The sequence below is a fragment of the Phacochoerus africanus genome, chromosome 4, assembly GCF_016906955.1.
Source record: "Phacochoerus africanus isolate WHEZ1 chromosome 4, ROS_Pafr_v1, whole genome shotgun sequence".
Taxonomy (NCBI): Eukaryota; Metazoa; Chordata; class Mammalia; order Artiodactyla; family Suidae; genus Phacochoerus; species Phacochoerus africanus.
The window spans coordinates 50,424,942-50,442,269 of record NC_062547.1 but is presented as its reverse complement, the minus strand read 5'-3'; the positions used below and the strand labels follow the sequence as shown (position 1 = coordinate 50,442,269).

The 17,328-nt window shown below is 38.1% G+C and overlaps 1 protein-coding gene across 3 annotated transcripts in view; it reads right to left on the bottom strand.

The window, feature by feature from the left end:
- RNF141 (ring finger protein 141) overlaps positions 1-17,328 on the bottom strand; it is a 42,759-nt gene that overhangs the window by 4,272 nt on the left and 21,159 nt on the right. For all 3 annotated transcript variants that reach the window (XM_047776305.1, XM_047776306.1, XM_047776307.1), the window contains exons 4-5: positions 9,180-9,364; positions 3,795-3,902 (exon numbers count right to left, since the gene is read on the bottom strand). In XM_047776305.1, the coding sequence (XP_047632261.1) occupies positions 3,795-3,902; positions 9,180-9,364 (293 nt within the window). The remainder of the gene's footprint in view (positions 1-3,794; positions 3,903-9,179; positions 9,365-17,328) is intronic.

Here is a 17,328-nt window from a genome sequence, read left to right as displayed (position 1 = left end):
GAGCAGCACCCAAAGCTCGCTCGGGGCCTGGGACATTGTCTGTTCCCACCAGCCAGAGTGGGAACCTCATAATTCATGGAGTGCTGGGCAGAATACGCTGAAGGCTTCCCTCATTCGGGGCGCATAATTAGCTTTAAACTAAACATCACTCTGGTCTGGCCTGACAAACCATAAAAGCAAGACTTGAAAGGATCACACTGTTTCCAAGTAACTATATTTCAGAACAAAACTCAAGAATATTTACAGGAATACAAAAAATATCCAGTACCCCAAAAGGTAAAAAATCACAGTGTCTGGTACCCAGTTAGCAACTACCAGTCACACAAAGAGGCATAAATCCATCAAAAAGAACCCAGAACTGATACGGATATAAGAATTAGCAGTGAGAAAATGAAAGGTTATGGTAGCTATATTCCATATATTAAAAAGCTACAGGAAAAGACTAAACATATTAAGCAGAGACATGGAAGATATTAAAAAACTCAAACTTCTAGATTAAACTAATTATAATATCTGAAGAAAAAAACACACTGACTGGGATTAATGGCAAGTGAGACACTGAAGGGGAAAAAAGGATGAGTGAATTTGAAAAGATACAGCAACATTAACTTTCCAAACTGAAATACAGAAAAAAAAAATGACTCAAAAAAGAAGGAAAATAGCATCACTGAGCTGTGGGACAACCTCAAGTGATATAATACATGTGTAACTGGATTCCCAGGAGAGGGGACAAGAGAGAACAGAAAAAAACATTTGAGAAAAAACTGGCTGGAAAATTTCCAAAACTGATGATACTGTAGAAAAACTAAGACACATCATAATCAAAATGATTGCTCAAAATCAGTGATAAAGGGGAAAAAAAAAAACCTTACAAGCAGCCAGAGGAAAAAAGGCATGTTGTTACCTACAGGGGTAAAAACATGAGGGTGACAGCAGATTTCTCACAGGAAACGACGTAAAAAAGAAGCTAGAGCAACATCATTAAAGTACTGACAGAAAAAACACTATCAGTCTAGAATTCTACATGCAGAAAAAATATCTTTCAAACATACTGTTCAGACACTCAATAAAATCCTATGGAATCTACTAAAAAGCTGTCAGAGCTAACAAATAAATTAGTAAGGTTGCAGGATACAAGACTGATACACAAAAATCTACTGTATTTCTATACACTAGCAATACACAAAAATCTACTGTATTTCTATACACTAGCAATAAACAATCAGAATTAAAATTTAGACTTGTGGTTGCCAAGGGGGAAGGGGAGAGAGTGGGAGGGACTGGGAGCTTGGGGTAAATAGAAGCAGAATATTGCCTTCGGGATGGATTAGCAATGGGATCCTGCTGTGTAGCACTGGGAACTCTGTCTAATCACTTATGATGGAACATGTAATGTGAGAAAAAAGAATGTATACATGTAAGTGTAACTGGGTCACCATGCTGTACAGTAGAAAAAATATAAATAAATGATAAAAAATACCATTTAAAGTAGTATAAAAATTATAAAATATTTAGGGATATATCTGTCAAAGATATGTCCACTGAAAACTATAAAAATTCATCATGGAAATTAAAGAAGACCTAAATAAATGAGAAATATACTGTGATGTGAGGTGGAAGACTCAATATTGTTAAGAAGTCTGCACTCTCCAAATTATTTAACACAATCCCAATCAAAATTCTTAGGGCTCTTTTTTTGTAGAAAATGACAAATGGATTCTAAAATTCACACTGATATGTACAAGATCTAGAAAAACCAAAACAACATTGAAAAAAAAGGACAAAGAGGACTAACACTCCCTGAATTTTAGACTTACAAAGCTATACTAATCAAGGTAGTATAGTATTGGTGTGAAACAGAAACCAGATCAATGGAATAGAGCCCAGAGAGACTCACACGTATTTTAACAACTGATTTGCAACAAAGGTGCAGAGGCGATTTAGTGAAGAGAGATAGTTTTTTTTTTTTTTTTTTTTTGGCTTTTGTTAAGGCCACACCTGTAGCATATGAAATTCCCAGGCTAGGGGTCAAATCGGAGCTGTGGCCACAGCAATGCCAGATCCGAGCTGTGTCCACAAACTACACCACAGAACATGGCAACGCAGGGTCCTCAACCCACTAAGCGAGGCCAGGGATCAAACACACACCCTCATAGATACTGGTCAGGTTCGTAACCCACTGAGCCACGATCTAGTCTTTTCAATAAATTGTGCTGGAACAACTGGAAAGCCATATAGGATTAAAAAAAAAAAAAAGACTTTTGATCTATACCTCACATCATATACCAAACTTAACTCAAAATGGATCACAGACCTAAATGTAAAACCTGAAACAGTAAAACTTTTGGAAGAAAAAAATAGAAGAAAATCTTTGCAACCTTGGGTAACACAAAGATTTCTTAGATATAACAGTAAAAAATAATTTTCTATTAATCACAAACTGAGAAACTGGACCTCATCGAAATTGAAAACTTCTAGAGTTTGAAAGGCATTCTTAAGAGAATGAAAAGACAAATTAACAGAGAAAATATCTGCAAATCATATTTGATGAAGGACGTGTGTCCATAATATATAAAGAATTCTCAAAACTTAATACAAAAACAATCCAATAAAGAAATGGGCAAAGGATTTGAATGAATACTTCATCAAAGATGAAATACACAGTGAATAAATTAGGATATGAGAAGATGCTCAACATCATCAGTCAGCAAGGAACGGCAAATTAAAACCACAATGAGATACCACTACACATCTATTAGAATGGCTGAAATCAAAAGGACTGACCATACCAAGTATTGGCAAAGTCGGGGAGCAACTGGAACTTTCATACACTGCTGGTGCGAGTATAAAATGGTGCAACCACTTCGGAAAGCAGTTGGCAGTTTCTTAAACATATCCCTACCATATGATCTAGCCATTTCACTTCTAGGTATTTATCCATGAAAAAAAACAAAATGTATATCTATAAAAACAACTAGCCACAAAAATATACCAAGCTTTATTTATAATAGCCACAATGTCCATCAATGGGTGAATGGATAAATAAGCGGTGGTATATCCACACAATGCATACTACTCAGCAATGAAAAGGAATGATCCTATTTATAAAAATCCTAGAAAGTCCAAATTATTTTATAGTGACTGAAAGCATATTAGTAGTTGTCTGGGGACCAGAAGGAGAGGCGAGGGTGAAGGAAACCTTACAAAGGGGCATGAGGTAGCTTTTGAGGGTGATGAATTTGTTCATTATCTAGACTGTGATGACGTTTTTTATGGATATATATCTATATAAAAAATATCAAATTGTACTTCAAGTACATGTAGTTTATTATGTATTAATTATAATTCTCCCAAATGCTGGAATCTTACATACTTTGTAAAATAATAAGCTTGACTAGATGTTCTCTGAAGTTCTCTCCATGTCTGGAGTTCCTGTCGTGGCTCAGCTGTTAATGAATCTGACCAGCATCCATGAGGACATGGGCTCGATCCCCGGCCTTGCTCAGTGGGTTAAGGATCCAGCATTGCTGTGAGCTGTGGTGTAGGCCGCAGACGCAGCTCAGATCCCGAGTTGCTGTGGCTGTGGTATAGGCTGGCAGCTGTAGCTCCAATTAGACCCCTAGCCTGGGAATCTCCATGTGCTATGGGTGCAGCACTAAAAAGAAAAAGAAAAAGAAAAAAAAAAGAATAAAATCCCTTATACTTAACTACAATATTTTTGCATTCTTGGAAGTTTATTCATACACTCTCCCATTTGACCTTTGCCTACCCCGTGAAGAAAGCAGATTACTTACCACTTGTCAATGCACTTCTGACAAAAGCTGTGCGTACAAGGCAGGATGAGGTCAGCTCGACCATCCATACAGATACAGCACTCCTCCTCGTCAGTCAGCTGCTTGACCCTGCAATGTGAAAACTGAGCTGGAGCAATGATGTCACTGTGCTGTAAACTTTCTTTCCAATGCCTTAAAAACAATTCCCAAGCATCTATGTCCCCTCAACATAAAGCACAGTATGATTCATACAATATCAGAGTAAATTAACTTATTTTTTAGGGATGGCAAATGTATTGGGGAAGGAGAACTAGAGGGGCAAATTTCATAAAGACTGGATAAAAGATAAATCCTGTGATAGTTAAAAAGAAAATGTGGATCTAAACTGGAAATATTCAGGTCTTTCTGGAAATAACTTGGCCCATTTTAATCACATGAATTTTCACAAATAAAATCAACCAATACGATTTATTCACCATGCTGGATACAAAACTCTCTAAAATATGAACTTTGCAATCAGGGTCTGGTTATGCTGCTACTGCTAATGTGAATATAAGTGAAAGATGGCTTAGTCTTAAGGATCAGGTGCTATATGAAATGCAAAAGAGATAGAAAGCAAAGTATTTGTCCTCAAGGAGCTCTTTCATCTTGGGAAGAAAAAGAGATGTTGAACCTTCTACTCCAGCCACAATTTAGAAAGCCCCTGAAAGAGCCAAAGGCCTTTGTATACAGTGTTTTTCTTCCCTGGAATACCCTCGTCAGTTTGGTAAATGCCAACCTCAGTAATGTGGCTCAAAATATCATCTTCTCTCTGTTCTCAAAACCAGCATTTCCCTCAACTAAAGAACTTAAATACTGCATTTTAATTGGCTGTTTATTGGTTGGTCTGTCCACTAAACCGTAAGCTCTTCGAACATAAGGAGTTTGTTGTAGGCTGTCAAAACATGTTTCTTAAAAGTCATTTTATCTTATTTTATTTTTTTGTCTTTTTAGGGCCACACCCGAGGCATATGGCGGTTTCCCAGGCTAGGGGTCAAATCGGATGCAGCTGCTGGCCTTCATCACAGCCACAACAATGCCAGATCTGAGCCACATCTGTGACCTGTGATCTGTGACCTATGGCTCATGGCAACGCTGGATCCTTAACCCACTGATCGACGCCAGGGATCAAACCTGTATCTTCGTGGATGCTAGTCAGATTCACTTCTGCTGAGCCACAACGGGAACTCCTTAAAGTGATTTTAATTTGCTTTTAATTTTTGTGCTATTCTGTAATTTTTAAGTTTTCTTAATTAAGCATTTATTACTTTTATAATTATACAAAAATTAAATGTTTAAAAGTATAGACTATAAGCTTCTTAAGGGCAGAACTATCCCTGAATGTCATTCCCTGCTGTGCTCATACCACTGTCTACAAGACAGTGATACAGTACTTTAAAATCTGTCAATTTGCATGTAGAATATAAGCAAAGGCAAACATACATTACATGTAGTAGGTGTTAAGAAGGAAGAAATGAGTATATTTCAACATTGTTGGAAAGATGAGGTAGAAAAACGATAGGATTCTGACAGGCAGAGGACATTCTATATGCATAAACAAAGCTACAGAGGTAGGGGAAAAAAACAAAACGAAACAAAATTCTGTGTATATGTGTAACCAGGAGGCTGGCGTGATGCTCTGGAGAGAAAACTAAAAGATTGCTTAAATATTGCAGAGATAATCTGATCCTTCTATGTCCAAACAGTAAGTTTAAACTTGTTCTGACAGAGTTTAATCAAGGGGAAAGTGAACATCCACTGGAAATAATGCTTCAGCAGATTAAGTAACTGGGAGAGCACTAAAAGAGATTGTCTAGAGGGAGGAACACCAACTAGATCCTTAGTTCAGCAATTCACCTGGGAGATAATTAGGGTCTGGTCCAAGGGGCATTACAAAAGACAAATCATCAGGATGTGGTAACAGGTTAAATGTTTTGCTTCAGCAATGTGTAAAAGAGGGCAGTCCCTGAACCAAAATGGGGAATCTGAATAAAAACCTAGACAGATGCGGATCTAACAGATTTGATTTTTTTCTCCATCTATTCAGTTCAACATTTAAATGCCTTTTAGGTGCCCTATACTATGCCAGACCCCAAAGAACTGGGGCCTCTGCTTTTGAGGAGCTTACAATCTATGTCTAAGGATATGGACTTGGGTGTCAGTAGCAGAGAATATAACTGAATTTACAGAGTGACAGAGTTCTGAAGGTTAGACTTTAAAGTGAGGGGTAGAAAGTTGTGAAGAAAAGCATTCTAGATGGAGGTGAAAGAAAGAACAGGAGACACTGATGCAGCCAGTGGAACCTGTACTATGCTCATTTGATTTTTTTCACTACCTTCCTAGAGTACAGTGACCAGAAGAAGGAAGGAGAAAGTTTTGCTCTGTTTGTCCCTGTCAGATTATTTATTGAGTGGAGAATTCAGTTCTCTGCTCCCTACCCTGAAAGATAAACTGACAGATAAAAGACCTAGGAAAAGCCTCCAGGATGTAGAAAAGACCCATATAAACAAAGGCTGGAGGAACTGGGAAGCTTATCCAGCAGAACAGAGGCTCAGCGATTACTGCTTTTAAGTCTTTGAAGGGCTGAAAGAGAAAACATACTTTGGGGGAATTCCAGAAGCCACTGTCACTGAATTAAGTAGAAATAAGTATTAATTTAATAATAATGTTAACTCCTACAGACATTTCTTAATGGGCCATGCACTGTTTTAAGCATTTTACATATATTAACTCACTTAACTCTCTCAAGTATTTCTTATTATCATCCTCTTTTATGTATTTATTCTTCTTGTCTTTTTAGGGCTGCATCTGCATCATATAGAAGTTCCCAAGCTAGGGGTCAAATAGGAGCTGCAGCCACAGGCCTACACCACAGCCACGCCATATCTGAGCCACGTCTATGACCCACACCACAGCCTGTGGCAACACCAGATCCCTAATTCACTGACTGAGGTCAAGGATCGAACCTACAACCTCATGGGCACTAGCTGGGTTCCCAATGAGCCACAATGGGAACTCCTATCATCCTCTTTTAAAAGATGAGGAAACTGAGGAAAGAGTTTAATAACTTGCTCAAAGTGACACAGCTAGGAATAGAGCCAGGATTTGAACACAAGCAATTTGGTTCTCAAAGCTGTGGTGGCTCAGGAGAGCCAGATTTCGGCTTGTGGGATATCATGCAAAAGGGAAAACTGCATAGTAATTAAAGCCATTTGTGTCTTATAAGGCTTTCTGAGGCAGTGAGTCCCATACAACTGCAGGTGTTCAAATACAAGCTGGTCTACCACCTGGTTAAGTGTGGTAAGTAGAGTCTCACTACTCAGAGTGCTATCTGTGGATAAGCAGTAGTGACAACACCTGGAAGCTTGACAGACTCTCAAACCCCTTCCTCCTCAAAACCAAGAATATCCAGGTTTAAGCAGCACTGCAGCACAGGACCTTTGTGTACCAGAGAGTACTAAAGCAGAGGCTAGGAGGATGGCTGTACTGCCAGACAGGGCTGACTGGGAATCTCACCTAGGCCAATATCTAGCCATGTCGCTTTTTTACTAAATCTTAGTTTCTGTATCTGTAATAAGCCAGTTGTATTCCTATGGGGTTGTTGCGAAGATTTAATGAGCTTATGCCTATAAATCACTCATCACAAAGCCTAATACCCTGTAAGGACTTTATAAATGTAAACCACTAATAGAAATATGCATCAGATATAAGGCTGAACCAAATAAAATACCTCTTAAGATCCCTCTCAACCCGAAAAGGCTATTTTTCTATGAACTAAGTATATCAGGGTGTAACAAAAGACCAAAAAACATACAAAGGCAAGAAGCAGCACTAACCTACCAACCAGGCATTGAGTTTCCCAGCCTCAAGCGCACATGAAAAGGTAATAACCTTACCTCCTTCATTAAAATGACGGCAACAAGAAAAAAAGTGTTATATTAATTTCATTTGCTACCATAGAGCTTAGTGAATATTATTCTTGACTTTCACAATGCTTTAAAAAAAAAAATCATTCTGAAGAAGGAGAGGAAGAAAAAGAGAAAATCAGATGTCTGTCTTTGAAAGATTAACTTTACAAAATATAGTAAAAATATGCTTAAATGCTGCTAAAATACTCTTAACACTCATTTGGCATTTCATCAGTAACACCTGACAGCTCAAACCTAGAAAACCAAAAACCCTATTAAAGATAAATAGGAAATGAAAAGATACAGTTTTATTGTAACATAGTACTGGGAAACTAGTTGGTTAAGAATGGATTAGGAAATGCACCTGTAAAAAGAGCAAGAAAAAAGAAGTTCCTGTTAAGCATATTCTTAACTAAAAGAATATGCTGCCAAGGAGTTTCCATTGTGGTGCAGCAGAAATGAATCTGACTAGGAACCATGAGGTTGCAGGTTCAATCCCTGGCCTTACCCAGTGAGTTGGGGATCTGTCATTGCCGTGAGCTGTGGTGTGGGTCAGACGCACCTCGGATTCTGCATTGCTGTTGCTGTGGTGTAGGCCGGCAGCTGTAGCTCCAATTGGACCCCTAGCCTGGAAATCTCCATATGCCGTGGGTGAGGCCCTAAAAAGCAAAAAAAAAAAAAAAAAAAAAAAAAAAGAAAGAAATTCCACTGTCAATACAGATTTGTGCTGTCTCCCCCGGCAGGATGTCAACATCTCTGGACCCACGTAAGCCTTTTTCCAATGAGGCATTTACAAATTTCAATTATGGTCATAGTTGTCAAATGGCAACAGGTGGGAGCTTTCACATGCCAAAAGCATTATAGAGAAGGAAAAGAAAGTTTAGATACAGCAATAATATATTAGGCCTGAGTAAACAAGCACCATCACAGAAAATGCTGGCTGACTTCATTTCCTTCTGATAACTCGGTACAAGCAACATGTGAACCAACTACTTGTTCATTCCTGAATGACTGCCAGGTCCTGGAGCCGATATTTACAATGTTCATGCTCCTATCAGATACCTTTATGACAAACTGGGATGGTTTTGCCAGATTCTTGGACCTAATTCCCTCAATCCCCTTTGGGTTTCTAAGATCCTCAACACCTATTTTAAGAGGGGTATTAACTATATCCTTTGTCATTAAATGTGAGCAGGGAGAGCAGAGAGGATTCATGGAAACTTGGTTGACAAAAAACATTACCTGCTGTGAGTCCCTTTAAGTATTATTTAATTTGGCGCTCTATCACTGTCCTGAAGCGTGGAATAATCCAAAAGCTTTAACTGTGATATAGTATCAACTAAGACAAAAAGCAATGTGATTTAAGACATCATGGAGAACACCAGCAAAAATATTAATGTGACTTCAGTAGTTTGCAAGTTGGAAAATAAGAGAAACATGGTCTTTATGCACTGTATACCTTCCCATCCAAAAACTAGCCTGACAAGATGTTAGAGATGATGAGTTTTCATCAGGGTCTTCAGAGGTGGTGGAGCTCTGTGCCAATACTCCTGCTGCTTGACTTGTGATGTCTTTATAAAGCTGAATAAACTGGTACAAATTCATGATCCGTGATGCTTCCACAATGCCACTGCTTTTGTTAATCTAAACACAAAGTAAATGAAAAAAAAAAAAAAAAGGTAATTTTTCTGATTGATTTTTCCCCAAAAGGGAAGCAAATATTTAGTCAAACCTCCTAGGAAACAGAAGTTTTCAAAGTCTGCAAATTACCTAACAACAGAACAAGAGTCTGAGCAAATGAACAATACCATGTCCCCTACATTTGTGGGGTTCAAATACACAAAATTATCTCATGTGATACTCAAAGTAACCTGTAGGGTTGATGTGGCATCATCCTGTTTAGAAGGTGTTGAGGTCAGGCAACTTGCCCAAACTTAAGAAATGAATTTTAGAGATCAGTATTGACAATTCTTTTCATTTTCATTTACTTAAAGAATTTCTTAATTAAAGATTTATTTGAGGGAGTACCCTTCATGACTCAGCAGTTAATGATCCTGACTAGGATCCATGGGGGTGCGGGTTTGATCCTTGTCCTCCCTTAATGGGTTAAGGATCCCGAGTTGTTGTGGCTGTGGTGTAGGCCAGCAGCTGTAGCTCTGATTCAGCCCCTACTTGGGAACGTCCATATGCTGTGAGTGTGGGCCTTTTAAGCAAAAAAAAAAAAAAAAAAAAAAAAGATTTGAGTCCAATGACCACATGCCATTCTACCATAACTGAAACACCAGACTGCTTTCTTGAATATATATGTATATATATTTATATATATTTTATCTTTTTAGGGCCACACTCTTGGCATATGGAGGTTCCCAGGCTAGGGGTAAAATTGGAGCTACAGCTGCCAGCCTACACCATAGCCATAGCCACTCAGGATCAGAGCTGAGTCTATGACCTACACCACAGCTCACAGCACTGATCGAGGCCAGGGATCAAACCTGTGTCCTCAGAGATGCTAGTCAGATTCACTTCCATTGAGCTCCTGAGTATCTTACGTTCTATATAATAGATAATATTGCCTTCATACATCTTGGGAAGTCAAGCAGTAGGGCATATATTCTCTTTTAAAATGACCAAAGCTAGGAAAGCTGATGGCACAATATTCTTGGATGAAGAACTTGAAGTAATCAGAAACAGACTAGAGATGTGAAAGACTTCCTTTCAGCACAGGAGATGATAGGGAAGACTGTGGGAACGGAAGTAAGCAATGAAATCTATTAAGTACACAGGAAAATAAATGGAACAAACAACATAAAATACTCAGAAAGAAATCAAGAATGGAGGGAGAGATACGAAGAGGGGCTTAAAACTGCAAATGAAGTAGGTTTTTAAATGTGCTGATGGAATTGGGATGCGAGAAAGTGAAATAGGTTACATATTTAAAACACACGATGGAGTTCCCGTTGTGGCGCAGTGGTTAACGAATCCGACTAGGAACCATGAGGTTGCGGGTTCGGTCCCTGCCCTTGCTCAGTGGGTTAACGATCTGGCGTTGCCATGAGCTGTGGTGTAGGTTGCAGATGCGGCTCGGATCTCGCGTTGCTGTGGCTCTGGCGTAGGCCAGTGGCTACAGCTCTGATTCGACCCCTAGCCTGGGAACCTCCATATGCCGCGGGAGCGGCCCAAAGAAATAGCAAAAAAATAATAATAATAATAAAAAAATAAATAAATAAAACACACGATTGTAGCAACATTTCAATATTTGGGATAAAATAACAGTTGTGAATAACATTTGTTACTTGTTTATTTTCTGCTTTTTCTTTTTTTTTAATGGCTGCAGCTGCAGCATATGGAAGTTCCCAGGTTAGGGGTCGAATCAGAGCTGCTGTTGCTGCTGGCCTATGCCACAACCACATCAACACAAGATCCCTGACCCACTGAGTAAGGCCAGGGATGGAATCCGCATCTTCATGGATGCTAATCAAGTTCGTTTCTGCTGTGCCACAAAGGGAACTCCCTACTAATTTTTTATTATTTGAGAAGGCAGTAAGAGAAAAAACTGAGAATCAAGTAGGAATCAAGATTCTTTATTGTGAAAACGGTAGAACCATCTCTAATCATCAAAAAATTGATTAAATGTGAAGATCCACGAGATATGCAAATATGTAAGATTCTTTGTAATAAAAGACTATATATAGGATAAGGAACATATAAATAGAATTAAAGGTGATAGGGATATACATAGCCTTACAAAAGAAGACTTTCAGAGCTGAGCAAACTGGGCCAGTCTTCCTTCAGAAGAAATTCAGGAAAATAGCAAAAGTTAATCAAGCTGCAATTTTTTAACTTAAGTTCAGTCAGTATACAATTATATAAGTTACATGCGTACAATACAGTAATTCCTAATTTTTAACGGTTATACTCTATTTACAGTTATTACAAAATATTAGCTCTATTTCCTATGTTCTACAATATATCCTTGTAGCTTATTTTATACCTAATAGTTTGTACCTCTTAATTCCCTACCCTTATATTCCCCCCTCCCCGCTCCATCTCCTCCCTGGTAACCACTAGCTGGTTCTCTGTATCTGTAAGTCTGCTTCTTTTTTGTTCTATTCAACACAAACTGTAATTATTATAATTGCAGGATTCACCCAACAAATATTTATATAGTACCCATCATGTGGATGTTCTAGGTACTATGTGCTCTGCTCTAGGCACTGGTGACATGGTGTGTAAAAAGCAGACAAAAACTCCTGCCCTCATGGTGGTTACACTATAGGCAGGAGTGACAGACAAATGAAACAGGTTAGATGAAATGGAAATAAGTGCTATGGAGAACATTAAACTGAGGAGAAGAAAGGCTACAAGGAAGGCCTCACAGAGGAGGTGACATTTAGGAACTAGGGAGGTGCAAGAATGAGTCATATGGATATCTGGGGGAAGGAGTATTCCAGCCTGAGAGATAGGAAGTGCAAGGCAGAAGTGAACCTGTCAAGGAGCAGAGTCCAGCAAGGAGCCCAGGGAGGCTGCAACAGGATGAGAGACGGAAGATAAGGTTAGGGAGTGAGGTAGGGAGAGAACACATAGGACTTTGCTGATCTTAGTAAAGGGCTTTGGCTTTTATTCCAAGTGGATGGCAAATCACTGGAGGGTTTGGAGTCAAAGAGTATTAAGATATGATTCCAGGAGTTCCCTTTCTGGCTCAGCAGTTAACGAACACAACTAGGATCCATGAGGATGTGGGTTTGATTCCTGGCCACGCTCAGTGGGTTAAGGATCTGGCATTGCCATGAACTGTGGTGCTGGTCGCAGAGGTGGCTCGGATCTGGCATTGCTGTGGCTGTGGCATAAGCCAGTGGCTCCAATTCAACCCCTAGCCAGGGGAACCTCCATATGCCATGGGTGTGGCCTTAAAAAGGCAAAAAGAAAAAAAAAAGATTTCATTTCAGATTATGAGTGGAATAGATTGGTGGTTGTGCTAATACTAGACAGAATGGGGACAAGGGCAGAAAGAAAGAGAACAGTTAGGAGGCTACTGGAATAATCCTGGTGAGAGATGACGGTCGGTAGGAATAAGGTGATAGCAATGATTTTGGTTAGAGATGGTCACATTCTAAGTATATTTTGAAGAAAAAACTGACAGGATTCACTTATGCACTGATTGTGGGGTATAAGAGAAAAAGAGAAGGATGACTCCAAGATTCTGGTCTAAGTAACAAGATGGATAAAAATATAATTCATGAAGTTTCTTAACAGCCAACTTTGTCCATAATTTTAATTAACCCATTAATTTTTCTACTATCATTCCCACAAAACATTCCATTTAAACATTGTTTAGGGTTTTTTTTTAAATAGTGTTTGAATATAACCATCACAGCAGATAGCCAAGATAAGGTCTTATTGAAAATTGTTTTTTAGTTGCTTAAGATTAAGAAGTATGAAATTTCAGTCTGCTATCATTTTTTTTCTTTACAATGGACTTCAGTTCTTTTTTTCTAATGTAAACACTGATTTCTCACAGATTCTTTCAAAAAGAAACTAAGAAATGCACGTAAAACATTTCTTTGGAGTAGACCTAAAATCGAGAAAAATTACACAAATGAAAGATCTGATTGCCTAGTTCTTCAATACTTTTGTTTTTCTAACTTAGAATCTTATTTTCAGGATAATGTTTAATTACCATACAGATGTAAAGATTAGAGATACTGAGGCAAAACAATTTTTTTTGACTAATAATAAAATTAAACATTAATTCTGTGTTTGAAAAATGGAGCAAGAGAAAACTACAGGATCAGAAATCTGCTACATTTATATTCCTACATCTTTCTAAAATTCATACCAGCCCCTCTGATATAAGTGGAATACTTAATAAAACAAAGACAGAGAATGTAATTTAGGTACTATATTGTATCAATAAACAAGGAAAGCAACAAATGGTACCTAATCAAAATTATAAGCTTTAGAACAGCAAAGGAAACCACACACAAAATGAAAAGACAACCTACAAATTGGGAAAAAATATCTGCAAATGATGCAACCAAGAAGGGATTAATTTCCAAAATACACAAACAGCTCATACAATGCAATAACAAAAAGATCAAACAACCCAATTAAATAAAGGGGGGTGCAGAAGACCTAAATAGACATTTCTCCAAAGAAGACACACAGCCAATAAGCACATGAAAAGATGCTCATCACTGCTAAGTATTAATAAAAGGAAATCAAAACTACAATGAGATAACATCTCACACCAATCGAAATGGCCACCATTAAAAAGTCTACAAATAATAAATGCTGTGAGCCACACGGGAAGTCCATCATGCTACTAAAAAACCAATGGGTCAATGAGGAAATCAAGAAGGAAATTAAAAAATACCTCGAGACAAATGACTGAAGACACAACCACTCAAACTCTATGGGATGCTGCAAAAGCAGTGTTCAGAGGGAAGTTCACAGCAATACAGGCCTTCCTCAAAAAAGAAGAAAAATCTCAAATCGACAACCCACCACCTAAATGAATTAGAAAAAGAAGAACAAGCAAAATCTAAAGTCAAGAGAAGGAAGGAAATCATAAAGATCAGAGAGCAAATCAATAAAGTAGAGATTCAAAAAACAACAGACAAAATCAATCAAACCAAGAGCTGGTTTTTTGAAAAGGTAAACAAAATAGACAAACCTCTGGCTAGACTCACCGAGAAGAGAAAAAACCCAAATAAACAAAATAAGAAATGAAAAAGGAGAAGTCACAATGGAGACCACAGAAATACAAAAAACCATAAGAGAATACTATCAACAATTATATGCCAACAAATTCGACAACCTAGAAGAAATGGACATCTTTCTAGAGACCTACAGCCTGCCAAAACTGAATCAAGAAGAAATCGATCAACTGAACAGACTGATCACTAGAAATGAAATTGAATATGTCATAAAAACACTCCCTACACATAAAAGTCCAGAACCAGATGGCTTCACAGGAGAATTCTACTAAGCATACAAAGAGGAACTTATACCCATCCTCCTTAAACTTTTTCAAAAGGTTGAAGAAGAAGGAATACTCCCAAAGACAGTCTATGATGCCACCATCACCCTAATTCCAAAACCAGACAAAGATACCACCAAAAAAAGAAAACTATCAGCTAATATCTTTGATGAATTTAGATGCAAAAATTCTCAACAAAATTTTAGCCAACCGAATCCAACAACATATCAAAAAGATCATACACCACGACCAGGTGGGATTCATCCCAGGTTCATAAGGATGGTTCAACATAAATAAATCAATCAACATCATACACATTAACAAAAGAAAAGTCAAAAACCACATGATCATCTCAACAGATGTGGAAAAAGTATTTGACAAAGTCCAACATCGCTTCATGATAAAAAATCTTACCAAAGTGGGTATAGAGGGAATATTCCTTAACATAATCAAAGCTATTTATGACAAAACCACAGCAAATACTCAATGGAGAAAAGCTGAAAGCCTTCCCACTAAAATCTGGAACAAGACAAGGATGCCCACTCTCACCACTACTATTCACCATAGTTTTGGAAGTTCTAGCCACAGCAATTAGACAAACAAAAGAAATTAAAGGCATCCAAACAGGAAAAGAGGTAAAACTGTCACTCTATATAGATGACATGATACTATATATAGAAAACTCTAAGGACTCAACCAAAAACTACTTGAACTGATCAACAAATTCAACAAAGTAGTGGGATATAAGATTAACATTCAGAAATCAGTCACATTTCTGTATACTAACAACGAAACTTTAGAAAAGGAATACAGAAATACAATACCTTTTAAAATTGCACCCCCAAAAATCAAATACCTGGGAATACACCTGACCAAGGAGGTAAAGGAGTTATATGCCAAGAACTATAAAACATTAATCAAGGAAATTAAAGAAGATGTAAAGAAATGGAAAGATATTCCGTGCTCATGGGTTAGAAAAATTAATAGTGTAAAAATGGCCATACTACCCAAAGCAATCTACAGATTCAATGCAATCCCTATCAAATTACCCAGGACATTATTCACAGAACTAGAACAAACAATCCAAACATTTACATGGACCCACAAAAGACCCAGAATTGCCTAAGCAATTCTGAAGAACAAAAACCAAGCAGGAGGCCTCTCTCTCCCAGACTTCAGGCAATATTACAAAGCCACAGTCATCAAGACAGTGTGGTACTGGTACCAAAACAGACAAACAGAGCCATGGAACAGAATAGAGAACCCAGAAATAAACCCAGACACCTATGGACAATTAATCTTTGACAAAGGAGGCAAGAACATAAAATGGGAAAAAGAAAGTCTATTCAGCAAGAATTACTGGGAAACCTGGACAGCTGCATGCAAATCAATGAAACGAGAACACACCTTCACACCAGGCACGAAAATAAACTCAAAATGGCTGAAAGATTTAAATATAAGGCAAGACACCATCAAACTCCTGGAAGAGAACATAAGCAAAACATTCTCTGACATCAACCTTACAAATGTTTTCTCAGGTCAGTCTCCCAAAGCAACAGATATAAAAGCAAAAATAAACCATTGGGACCTAATCAAACTGACAAGCTTTTGCACATCAAAGGAAACCCAAAAGAAAACAAAAAGACAACTTACAGAATGGGAGAAAATAGTTTCAGGCAATGAAACTGACAAGGGCTTAACCTCTAGAATATACAAGCAACTTATACAATTCAACAGCAAAAAAGCCAACAACCCAACGGAAAAATGGGCAAAGGACCTGAATAGACATTTCTCCAAGGAAGATATGCAGATGGCCAACAAGCAGGTGAAACGATGCTCAACATCCCTGATTATTAGAGAAATGCCAATCAAAACTACCATGAGGTACCACCTCACACCAGTCAGAATGGCCATCATTAGTAAGTCCACAAGTAAGAAATGCTGGAGGGGGTATGGAGAAAAGGGAACCCTCCTGCACTGCTGGTGGGAATGTAAGCTGATACAACCACTATGGAGAACAGTATGGAGGTATCTTAGAAATGTATACATAGAACTACCATATGACCCAGCAATCCCACTCTTGGGCATATATCCAGACAAAACTCTACTTAAAAAAAGACACATGGACTCTCATGTTCATTGCAGCACTATTCACAATAGCCAAGACATGGAATCAATACAAATGTCCACTGATAGATGATTGGATTAGGAAGATGTGGTATATATACACAATGGAATACTACTTAGCCATAAAAAAGAACGACATAATGCCATTTGCAGCAACATGGATGGAACTAGAGACTCTCATCCTGAGTGAAGTAAGTCAGAAAAAGAAAGACAAATACCATATAATATCACATATCTGGAATCTAATATATGGCACAAAGGAACTTTTCATTAGGAAAGAAAACCATGGACTTGGAAAACAGAGTTGTGGTTGTGAAGGGGGAAGGAAGGGCGTGGGAGGGACTGGGAGCTTGGGGTAAATAGATGCAGAATGTTGCCTTTGGGATGGATTAGCAATGGGATCCTGCTGTGTGGCACTGGGAACTCTGTCTAGTCACTTATGATGGAACACGTAATGTGAGAAAAAAGAATGTATACATGCATGTGTAACTGGGTCACCATG